The sequence below is a fragment of the Erinaceus europaeus genome, chromosome 1 (assembly GCF_950295315.1).
Source record: "Erinaceus europaeus chromosome 1, mEriEur2.1, whole genome shotgun sequence".
Classification (NCBI taxonomy): domain Eukaryota; kingdom Metazoa; phylum Chordata; class Mammalia; order Eulipotyphla; family Erinaceidae; genus Erinaceus; species Erinaceus europaeus.
The window spans coordinates 170,075,496-170,088,047 of record NC_080162.1 but is presented as its reverse complement, the minus strand read 5'-3'; the positions used below and the strand labels follow the sequence as shown (position 1 = coordinate 170,088,047).

At 37.2% G+C, this 12,552-nt stretch overlaps 1 protein-coding gene across 8 annotated transcripts in view; it reads left to right on the top strand.

Moving 5' to 3' along the window:
- The window catches only part of RALYL (RALY RNA binding protein like), a 729,450-nt gene that overhangs the window by 672,520 nt on the left and 44,378 nt on the right, over positions 1-12,552 (top strand). For all 8 annotated transcript variants that reach the window (XM_060199431.1, XM_060199474.1, XM_060199446.1 and 5 more), the window contains one exon: positions 12,309-12,422. In XM_060199431.1, coding sequence (XP_060055414.1) covers positions 12,309-12,422 — 114 coding nt within the window. The remainder of the gene's footprint in view (positions 1-12,308; positions 12,423-12,552) is intronic.

The window sequence follows — 12,552 nt, the reverse complement described above, 5'->3', positions numbered from 1 at the left end:
TTCTGTGGCTTTTAGTAATTGTTTGTTTGTTGTTGAATGTTAGCTTTACTCCACTGTGGTCTGAGAAGATACTTGGGATGATTTCAGTGCTCTTGAATTTGTTGATACTATCTTTGTGGCCTAATGTGATGTAGTTTATCCTTGAGGATGTTCTGGGTGAATTTGAATAGAATGTGTATTCCAGTTTTTTGTGGTGAGAACTCTGAAAATGTCCGGGAGGTCTAGTCTGCCCATCTCTTCATTTAATTATCTTGTTTCTTTGTTGATTCTTTGCTTCGTTGATCTGTCTATGTGTGAGAACACGGTGTTGAAGTCTCCCACTATTATTGTATTGCTATTGATGTATTTTTTAGTTTTTTCAGTAGGTGTTTGATGTATTTTGATGGACCCTCATTGGGTGCATATATGTTAATAATTGTTAAATCTTCTTGGTTGATTGACCCTCTAATTATTATGTAATGGCCTTGCCTATCTTTTATTATTACTTTAATTAATTTAAAGTCTATTGTGTAAGAGATAAGAATGGCTGTTCCTGCCCTTTTTGTGGTCCATTAGCCTGTATGATAGTTTTCCATTCTTTCACTTTAAGTCTGTATTTGTCTTCTCAGCTCAGGTGGGATTCTTGCAAGCACCATATGGTTGGGTTGTGTTTCATGCTCCATCCTCCCACTCTGTACTTTTTAATGGGTGAGTTTAAGCCATTGACATTTATTGATATTTTGGATTTAATGTATTATAGTGCCATTATTCAACAATTTTTTATTTGCTGTGATATATGGTAAGTAGTATGTTGATGTTCTTGTTTATAAGAGGTCTTTTAGAATCTCTTTCAGACCAGGTTTGGAGATGGTTGACTCCTTTAACTGTTGACTATCTGAGAAGGTTTTGATCCCTCCATCTAGTTTGAATGAAAGTCTAGCAGGATATACTATCTTTGGTTGAAACCTTTCTTCATTGAATGCTCTATAGATATCTTGCCATTCTCTTCTGTTTTTTTGAGTTTGAGTGGAGAAGTCTGCTGATAATCTTCATATAATCCTATAAGTGACTTTTTGTTGTCCTATTGCAGCCTTTAGGATCCTTTCTTTATCCTTACTTTTTATTTTTTAATATTTATTTATTCATTTACTCTATTTTGTTGTCCTTGTTTTTTTTTTTTTTTTCATTTTACAGGATAGGACAGAGAGAAATTGAGAGAGGAGGGGAAGATAGAGGGGGGAGAGAAAGACACCTGCAGCCTTGTGTCACATCTTGTGAGGTATCCTCTATTGCATTGCACCCATATGCATTGCATATCCTCCATTGGTGGGGTGCCAGGGGGCTGAAGCCAGGATCCTTGCATGAATCTTTGTGCTTCGTACTATGTGCGCTTAACCCAGTATACTACTGTCTGGCCCCTTCCAAGAGAACTTTCTATCAGACATATAAGAAATCCTACTGGCTCTTACTCCTTCACTAACCAAGAGACAACATATTGACATTGAGGAGTTCCACAAGAAAGCAGGTGATTGTTGCAACACAACTAAATAGAGGCAAAGAGAGATACAAGTAGAGGTACTTATCTGGAGTACTTGAAGTGCACCACAGCCCTCAGGTTTTCCATGAATACATTAACAATTCCTTCCCACCTTCTTTTATGTACTTCCATGTTACATCTCTTCTCTTTATAAATACTCTGCATCTAAGGCTCACTTGTCAACCTATATTGTCTATCATCATTACCCACTAGGACATAATTATTAATTAACAGAACATAATTTATAATTTTAAAGATTCATTATATCTGTTCTCCTATCCTAAATTTTAGGCTGCTCCTGAAATCATATCATTCAATTAACTGACAATATGATTGTCGAATCTATTCATATCTAAGAAAATATTTCCCGTAACATGCACATACTATGTCTAGGCCTATCATTATTTAATTTGGTTTAATCCTATTTATTTTCCCCTTAACATCATATATCTTATCATCATCTTATCATTTCAAGTGTTCCAGATAAGTGACAATATTTTTATTAATCCTTTGTTCTCTCAAAATGCTTAAGATTTCCATTTTTAAAGCTGAAAATTATGGAAGATAAATTTAGTTTCATATATTTTTATCAATTTTACTTTGGACCTTATGAGTTATTTGAAAATGTAAACTAATCTTTCGAAGTCTATGCCTCTATTGAAAGATTTTTCCATCACCTCTCCTTGTCTCTTCTCTTTTGAAACACATTTGGATATTAATATAATAGCTTCTGTCATCAGTCTTGTATTTCTCTTTTCTCTATTTTTTTATTGTGAGATTATTTTTCCCCAGTATTTCTTCTGCTAAAATAGTCAGTTTTTTCCCTAGAAATTTCATGACTACAATTGTATTTGTAAGTCAGGTTTTTAGTTTTAGTAATTCCCATTTATCATTGCTTCTGTTAAAGGAATGTCAGGGCACTTGAACGTTTTCTAGCATTAATTGTATATTTACCTGTCCAAGATAATTGTCTTATTTCCCTCCTACAAAAAATATGCTTCTACCCTTCTGCATGGAAAATCACAACCAACATGGGTGCAGTAGACTGCACAACTTGCCTGTTTCCGTCTGTAAAAAGTATGTATACAAGGTACTACTGTTGATTGCTTGCTGTGTTCAGTCCTAGTTTTTACTTTTACTCTTAAAGCATTCAGTTTTGATACTGCTTTCATATACCTAAGTTCTGAGTTAAACCGGCAGATGTGTATGGATAGCTCATATTTATGTACCGCACATTATTGTGCTACTCAGAATTAATGCTATATTGTATTATGTAATTAATAAAGGCCATCTACAGAGGGAACAATGCATCCCTATTTTATTAAAACTTCACTCTTTCAGTTTTCCTTTATGTTGCATGGGAAAAGCTCCTAATATCTGGAGGGGATATGTCACCAGTATAAATCTTGCTTTTATATTTTACTTATTTTGATTTTATGCATATCATAGTTGAAAATTAGCTGCATGATTTAGAAATACTACTGCTCTTAGAAAATCAGTTGCACAATATCTTGTGTTAGTAAAAAAAAAGGATAAAATCTTACCTACTTTTCAGAGTCTAAAATATTGAGGGTTTTTCTTTCTTTTTTTTTTTTTTAAGTCTCTTAGGTTTGTAATTATCTTTCCTTAGCATTGCTGTTTCCTCTGACTTTGATTCCTGACACTCATATTCAGGGTGTGGCGATCAGATCTCTGCCTTTCACAAAATATATAAATGCAACCCTTTACAAACAGTACTTATTTCACAGACAAAGTACACACAAACTTTCATTATCAGACTTTTAAATGTTTTTTTGGGGGGAGCCCTGAAAGTATGAAATTACTTTAATATCAAGTGATAGATGCATTACATTTATTCCTCCATAAACAATGTAAAACATACATATTTTATTACTGTATATTAGAATAAATTGCTTACATATTTTCTCCCTCACTATTTATAAACTCCCTCAGGGCAATGAGATAGCTCATTAAAATGAGAAACTCTATACCCCACATGCAATTGGGAATATAGAGAAGCAAAGCAAAGGAATAGGCAGAGTCAAAAAGAATCAAGTCTTTAGACTGCAGAGCCATCATCACTAACGGTGACGGAAAGTGGAGAGTAAGTGTAGATGGGATTTTATAGACTTCAGTGAAAGCTACTGGTCCTTTGGTGAGCATTGTGTAGTAGCATACATCAGCAGGTGATATGAACTTGTGCCGCCAAAACATTCAGCCTTTTAAACCACTTTTAACACAATACATGTCAAAAAGAGCTTGGGGGCCGGGGGAAGGCTGGGGAGGAGAAACTTACAGGGACTCAGGGATGGTGGAAAGAATCAAATAAACAAATATAAAGTGTGGCTTGGTTTCATTGTCTTTTGCTAGTCTATCTTAACTTCTTTAACATTTAATATTCAAAATCGCAAAACAAGCTTAACGTGCCTCCTTTCTATATTAATGATGAGAATTAACGTGTTGCTGCATTGCATGTGCATCTAACAGCTGCTAGTGATATGCTGGATGCATGGGTGCACACTGCAGGTGTTAGGAAGCAATCACTGAATGAAATAATGCATTCAACATTCGTTCACTGTTTCACTGTCTAAAAATATAGAGAAAAAATTATATAGGTGTATGTAGGAGCACGTATTCTGAAAACTTTTATATGTGGATATAATAATATATATATGTGGATATATAATCAAACACAGGTCCTCTAGTATGATAAAATATCTCTGTTCTAAATGTGCTATATCCCAACCCCTACCTAATATTTGGTGCAGTGTGGGGGCAAATCCTGTAGAAAGGCTAACAGTGCAGATGACCAGCAGATGCCATCAACACCCCTCTAAACTGTGGCAGTCAGGATGTCTCCATATTCCCTGCAAGGCAATGTTACCTCTGTTAAGAACCACTGATCTAGACAGCTAAAGATTTTTTTTATTTGTCCTTAAATAGACTTGACCCACAGGTTGTTGAAATAATTTGAAATATTTTTTACCACATGAATCAGAGATACACATTTTTTTAATATAGGCAGATAGCATCATCCCTTGAACCTAATTTCCTTTTGGATTATATCTCATGTTTCAGCAAGAGACACAAATATTATTTTATTGACTGTATCAGAATGTAATAACATTTATCCACTGGTCTACCTCCAAGGCTACAGAAATGTAATAAGATTTATCAGCAAGTCAGTGAACTCTTTAGAGAGAGCAAGTCAGATATGACTTATATTAAGTCCTCAGATGTATTATGACACCTTTTTAAGAAAATCAAAAATATTATAGTGATAGTTTAGGAAAAATACATTAGATTGTTTTGTTTATAGCTATGATATGATATGACCTGATTCCTAGTTACTACAGCATCTAAAAGCAAGCTAAAGCAATTTATCCTAGGACCTGGAAAGGTGGACCTACCATTTTGGGGGGTAGGAAATGTTTTCAGAGATGCTGGTTGCGAACGAAGACTTAAAGTTGTATTTCTAGTGGCACACCCGATTGAGCTCATTTTACTCTGCACAAAGATCTGGTTAAAGCCCCTGGTCCCCACCTGCAAGGGAAACCTTCATGAGTGGTGAAACAATGCTGCAGGTATCTCTCCTTCTCTCTCCTTATCTGTCTCCCCTCCCCTTCTCAACTTCTCTGTCCTATTAAATAATAAATATTTTTAAAGTTTTTTTCAAACGCTTATTGGCATGTTAAGTCAAGCAACTGAGTCAGCAGCTGGGTACATCAGTCCTCATTTATGTGTGCGATCAAAGGTATATATATATATTTGAAAGTAACCAGTTAGAGATGGGAATTTAAATTAATATAAAAGATAAATTTGCCTAAATAGTTGAGAATACCCACAAGATATTTTAGAAGACATCTATAATGCTATAATGCTGTCTTGTGATTTGAGCCAAAGATAAATGGAAAGACAAAAGGAAATGACCCAAGGAGAAATAACTGAAAGACTGGAAGCAAAACAGTTTTCTAAAATTTGAAAATTCATAACTTTTAAATTGAAAAATTTATAATCTTTAGCAACTATATGTAATATTCTCAAGTTCCTCATATACACTAATACAACTTTACTTTAAAAATATAAAAATATTATGTAATTATATGCCAATTATGTAGGAGCAAATTGATAAAAAGTATTCTTAAGTGTAAAAGAATAAAAGAAATACAAAGGCCTTGTACTCTTTGCATTATGTGTTTAAAGATGAGGGTTGTGAATTTGGAAAAATCACAAAATAGTAGTCATCAAAGGTGTGTTTTCTGTTCAGGTTCATCTTCTTTAACATAATATTTCTGTTAATGAGAATACATATTTCCCTGCTAATTTTATCTTTGCATTTCTTGTCTGCTCTTCTCTCTCTCCCCATCTGATAGTTAATTGGGTGCCTGGAATTGAAAGGCCCAGACATGCACAAAACTTTCAATGAAATGTGTTCACCTGGTTAAAATTGGCATGTAGTGATCATACCTACATATACACATAAGTTTTCTGGTATTTGCTAAATTCTTATTATAGCACACTGAATTAAATTCTATTAAAATTCAAGCAGAGTAAAAAGGTAAGAGAAAAAGAAGTAAAGGAATAAAAAAGAAGGAAGCAAAGGAGAAATGAGAAAGGAAGAAAATGAATTAAATATCTTCTCCCCATTCAAAATACTTTGGTCCTAGAGTGTTTATGGTAAGGTAAGCTTATTAATATGTCTTCCTTCAGAAAGCCATCCAAAATTTCTTCTTTTAAAGTGCTGTATTGGGTCAGTGAAATAACTCACTTTGAATAGTGTGCTGCTTTGCCATTTCTGTGGCCTAGATTCAAGCCCAACCCGACCCCCCCCCCCCCCCCCCCCGTCACACTGAAGGAAGCTTTGATGCTATGGTATCTTTCACTCTCTTTGCCTCTCTGTCTCTACATAGTAATAAATTAAGTAAAATAAAATGTTATATCATCAGACACATGAGTCTTTTATTAATGTGAAATCTGATACATTTTCATGGATCTGGCTTAAAGGGAAAAGACAGGAAGTTTTCATTAGGTACTAATCTAAGAACTCTTCTTAAACCTGTTAATATCATTTTTAACCAGAGGCCAACATCAAGGCCTAGGACCTTATGATAAGCTACAAAATTGTCATTAGTCAATAGGACAAGGGGATCTATTAAGACACAGAAAACACTAGAAGCCTGAACCAAAAATTCTTCAGGGCCTAGAGGAAATCACAAGCTAACAGAAAAATCAAACAAGCAAAGGAAAAAATCTTTGTGTATGTTATCTCATAGATTCATATAGCAAGCCTCTAAGGCAAATAATGGATATTGTAAATAGTGCAAACCTGACCCCCGTAAGGAAACAGATTTGAACAAGGGTGTATCTGATTCCATGCACTATGTGACTAGATAGTATATTGTTCTGATCAAAAGAACGGAAATTTTCAAGGAGCTGAATGGTGGCACACCTGGTTGAACACACATGTTACATTGTGCAAGGACCCAGGTTTGAGCTCCTGGTACCCACCTGCAGGGGGAAAGCTTTGAGAGTGGTGAAGGGGTGCTACAGGTATCTCTCTTTCTCTCTCCCTTTGCATTTTCCCCTACCCTCTTTATTTTGTAGAAGGCTGTCTCCATCCAGTAAGTAAAAACAATAAAAATGTTTTTAAAAAGATTTCAAGTTGGTTTGCAATGTTGCTTCTATAAAAGGGAGTATGATGATTTATTTATGTAAGTATTTTTTTCTACTGGAGTAGTGTATAGCTCTGGTTTATGGTGGTGCCAGGGGGACTGAGCCTTGTTTGTGTATGCTTTTAAGAGATAAATAAACTAAAATAGTCACCTGCATTCCTAGACTAAGGAATGTTTTCACTTAGTAGGAAATGGAGCATTCTAGTTTTCAGCCAGAGTCCCATTTCTCTTGTATTTAAATCTAATGTTTGAAGATAAAATATTGTCTATTGGAGTTGATAGGTTTAAGTAAAACTACATGACATGCTTCCATCAAAGGAAATGAAAATCATTCTACAAAGCAGAATCAATTTGCAATTGTGACAGAGGATGTTTCTCAAATTTAGCTGCAATTGAACAATGACACTTTGATGTCTTTGACATAATTGGCATAAAGAGCAATTCTCTGGTTTAAACTGTATCCTGCTTTGTTTGCTGTTTCATAATAGAAAACTCCACAGGGTCCCTGATACTTGCAGTTTTTATTTTTCAATTTCTCATCGTAAATAAAATTTGCTTTTTAAAAATATCACTTTATTGTGGGAAGTAATTTACAAGGCAGTTGTTGTCACATATGTATAATTTCTTATCTCAGCATGATAAATGTCTGCATACCAACTGACATCTTCCTTCACCACTGTGACTGGGTCCCCAAAACTCCCTTCAGTCCCCTCCTATCTCTTCCTTTAGTTCCTGCAATAGAATCTGTAATAGACCACTGCTACTCTAAATTTCATCCTGTACTTTTGTTTTCTTTGTTTCTTAAGTCCCACCTTTGAGTGAGGTTATCCAATATTCCTCCTTCTGTTGATATTTAACTAAAAAAGGGGTTAGAAGTGGGGGCTGCTGCGGTGCATAAAAGGATTCACAGTGGGGAGCTGGGAACTGGTTTAAACAATACAAGGTTTATTAAGGTGAAACAGGTAAAAGGCAAATAAGCACTTATCATCAAGGCTTAAGAGTATGCTAGGTCTATAAAGTCTGAATGTAGTTATCAAAAGTTTAGTCCCATAAGATAAATAATTATCAGCTCTGGTAAAGGTTGCTCATGGCTGTAGAGAGGTCTAAAAGTTTACCGGCTAGCAGAGTCACAGGTGCTCAGTTCCCAGGAGAAGTAGCCATGGCGGGACCTGGTGCACCTCCACCCCAAGATGCTTCCAACCAGGAGAAGCAGCAACAGCCAAAGAGAGTGAGTTCCGGCTGGCTGTCCTTTCCTTTGTAGACCAGCACAGCCTGGATCCGCCCACAGTCCACCATGCGCCTGCGCAGACCACTGCACAGGTATATTGCATCACCACATCCTTCTTCTGGCTTACCTCACTTAACATGATTCCTTCAAGTTCCATGTCAGATAGTGAGGATGTAGGGAAATAGGAACTCTTATACACTGTTGGTATGAATCTAAGTTGGTTCAGCTTCTGTGGGAAACAGTCTGGGATTTCTCAGAACATTGGGAATGGACCTACCATATGAACCTTCAATTCTCTTAGGCATCCATCCAAGACACAAAAATACATATCCATAGATATTTATGCACAGCTATGTTCATAGAAGTACTTTGTTATCATTTTATTGGGGGGGGGTAATTGTTTACAATATAATTTTAACACATAGGTACAATTCATCACTCTGTCATGAATATCAGCAAAGCACTCTCACCCCAATTTAAATCCTTTTTTTTAAAATTTATTTAAGAAAGGATTAATTAACAAAACCATAGGGTAGGAGGGGTACAACTCCACACAATTCCCACCACCCAATCTTCATAACCCACCCCCTCCCCTGATAGCTTTCCCATTCTCTATCTCTCTGGGAGCATGGACCCAGGGTCATTGAGGGTTGCAGAAGGTAGAAGGTCTGGCTTCTGTAATTGTTTCCCCGCTGAACATGGGCGTTGACTGGTCGGTCCATACTCCCCGTCTGCCTCTCTCTTTCCCTAGTAGGGTGTGTCTCTGGGGAAACTGAGCTCCAGGACACATTGGTGGGGTCTTCAATCCAGGGAAGCCTGGCCAGCATCCTGGTGGCATATGGAATCTGGTGATTGAAAAAAGAGTTAACATACGAAGCCAAACAAATTGTTGAGCAATCATGGACCCAAAGCTTGGAATAGTGGAAAGGAAGTGTTAGGGAGGTACTCGCTGCAAACTCTAGTGTACTTCTGCTTTCTGGTATATATTTTGCAGTAGTTTATGGATACGTGTGAACATAAGCTCGCTCTCTCACAGAAACTGGTGTATATCTAGGTTATGGGACTTTGTTAGAAAGTGAACCACCTGAGATGAAATTAGAGTATACTATGAAAGGAAAAGTCTCACCCGAATAATGAAGCTTAAGGGTTGTCATTCCACACGTGAAGTCTCTTTAAATCCTTTTCTATCATCATGCATCAGGAACCGAAAACCCCTCCCTCCTCCCCCATCCCACCCTTCCTTTCTCTCCAGAGTTCTTTGCATTCATACAATATACTACACTCAGTCCATGCTACTTTGTGTTCTTATTTTCCCTTCCTTGCCTTCTTTCTTAAATTACACTTATGAGTGAAGTCATCCAGCATCCATCCTTCTCTTTTTGGCTTGTCACACTTAACATGATTCCCCCAAGTTTCATACAAGATGAGGCAAAGGAAGATGATTTCATTCTTTTTTGACAGCTGAATAGTAGTCCATTGTGTATGATACTCTTTCTTAGCCACTCATCTATCATTGGTCATCTGGGTTGCCTCTATGGTTGGGTTATTACAAATTATGCTGCTATGAATATAGGAGTATATAGATCTCTGAATAGTTGCATTCACTTCCTTTAGATATATTCATTGGAGAGAAATAGGCAGGTCGTAGGATAACTCCATTTCCAGTGTTTTGAGATTCTACAGACTATTTTCCACAGGGATTGTACCAATTTACATTCCAAATAGTGGTGTAGAAGAGTTCATTTTCCCCCACACAACCTTTTTTTTTTTAATTAGTGATTTTATGTTGATCTACAAAATTACAAGACAGGACGTGAGGGCAATCTGGCTGCAACATCTGTCACCCCATTGATTACCAGGGTTGATTTGGCTGATCTGGCTGGCTAGGCGATGTCCCTTTCCTCCCTCACCACTCCATGTGCCTCCCTCCCAAAGCTATGCACTCAGTCGAAGACTGCCTTCCCCAAAAAAAGACAGACTGTCTTCTGTCGATGGTATACAAGTGACTATGCTTCCCTGCTAGAACCTCCAAACAAGCTCTCAAAATTACAAGACAAAAGGGTATAACTCCACACCATTCCCACAACCAGAATTCTGAATCCCCAACTCCTCCACTGTAAACTACAGCAGTTTTCCTAAGGTTACAGATATGGGTTAACTATTATTTCTATAACTGTCTATATTTGTATCTATTTGCCCCCCTCCCTTTTTTTAAGATTCCATCTACTCTTCCTTTCCAAGTCACACATAAACATCCAAATGTCCCTCTCTATTTCCTTTTCTCTCTCTGGGTCCTAATGGAGTTGAAGTTCAGAGTCCTCTGATCATCTTCCCCTTACCTCTTCTCCCCCATTGGAAGTATGGATCAAAATTATTTTGGGGGTGCAGAAGGTGAGAGTTCTGGCTTCTATAATAGCTTCTCTACTGAACATAAGCATTTGCAGGTCAATCCATACCCCCAGCCTGTTTCTATCTTTTGCTAGTGGGCTCTGGAGAAGTGAGGTTCCAGGACACGTTGGTGAGGTCATCTCCCCAGAGAAGTCAGGATAGAATCATGGTAGCATCTGCAACTTGGTGGCTGAAAGGCAGTAAGATATAAAGTGGGACAAAATGATTAATGAAGGGGAACCAAAAGGTAGAAACAGAGCAGATGAGGTTAGGGATTTCTTTTTTACTAAGAAGTCTATTTTATGCATGTTCCTAGTGACCCACAACTATCATAGTTTTTGCCTGAGTTTAATAGCTAATGTGGAGTTGGATGAAAATAGTGTCTTGTGAAGATTAAGTCAGAGTAGAGAAAAGGGCTAGAAAGTTGGATTAGTGCTGAGAGTAGCTCCCATTCTTGAAAAATATATATATTTGAATAAAATTAACTGTTTCCTCCATCCAACCCAGGGCCCACGTATATATTTATATTTAGCCGCAGAGCCTACATAACCTCGAAGTCCCTATTGGTCTGAGCTCGCAGCTCATGGTCACAGCTGGGAACAGTGCAGGCTGCACTTATTTCAGGACCCGTCCCATCACTGCCTCATTCCAAGGTTTAAAAAGAGTCATCTTGTACAACCCATTACCTGATTAAAAAAAAAAGGGTGAAATAGCAATTGATCAGCTGGACAAAGAGCCCCCTAACTGCTAGAGGATAAATATTATGTCCTAGTTTCAATCAATTATCAAAGAACTGGATTAAAATACATTAAATATTACAGTGTGAATTATAATATATAACTCAAAGTAGTATCAACATACCTGTCATGGTTCAATTGTTTTTTTGATGCAAATCTGTCTTACAGTGAATGTTTGCTATGTGCTAAAAGTTATCACTTACTTTATAAAATATTTCTAATTTGGGGGGTCTGGGGGTAGTGCAGCAGGTTAAGTGCACATGGCACAAAGCGCAGGGACTGGTTGGAGACCCTGCTCCCAACCTGCGGGGGTGGGGGGGGTCGCTTCATGGGTGGTGAAGCGGGTCTGCAGTTGTCTATTTTTCTCTCCTCACTCGATTTCTCTCTGTCCTATCTAACAATAACAGCAGTGGCAACAATAACAACAACAGTGGCAACAAAATGGGAAAAATAGCCTCCAGGAGCAGTGGATTCATAGTGAGCACTGAGCCCCAGCAATAACCCTGGAGGCAAAAAAAAAAAAAAAAAAAAAAACTTATTTTTTCTTTCACCTGCCATAAACATTAGTGAAAAAAAATCGGTTATCAACTGTTAGATTTTCTTGAATAAATTTATAGCTGGTAAAATCAACCAACATTCCAGATCACTAAACTGTTCAGATTGAACAGTAAACTGTGATTTTACAGTATTGAGAAAATATAGGATTTCTTGTATTCTAACTGAGCTTCTATATGCCTATTGTCTTCTTTCCCTTTCCCTCTTCCCAGTGAAATCAGATGAGTTACAGACAATCAAGAAAGAATTAACCCAGATCAAAACTAAAATTGACTCCTTGTTGGGACGCCTGGAGAAGATTGAGAAGCAGCATAAGGCAGAGGCAGGTAAGTGAAACGAGTCTTTGAGGAGAGACATGTTAAAATTAAGTCACTGAACCACTGTCAATCACAGGAACAGTGTAGGGTCATGGGGACACTGGCCTAATTTAATGGAGTTTAAGACAGGCCAATAAAG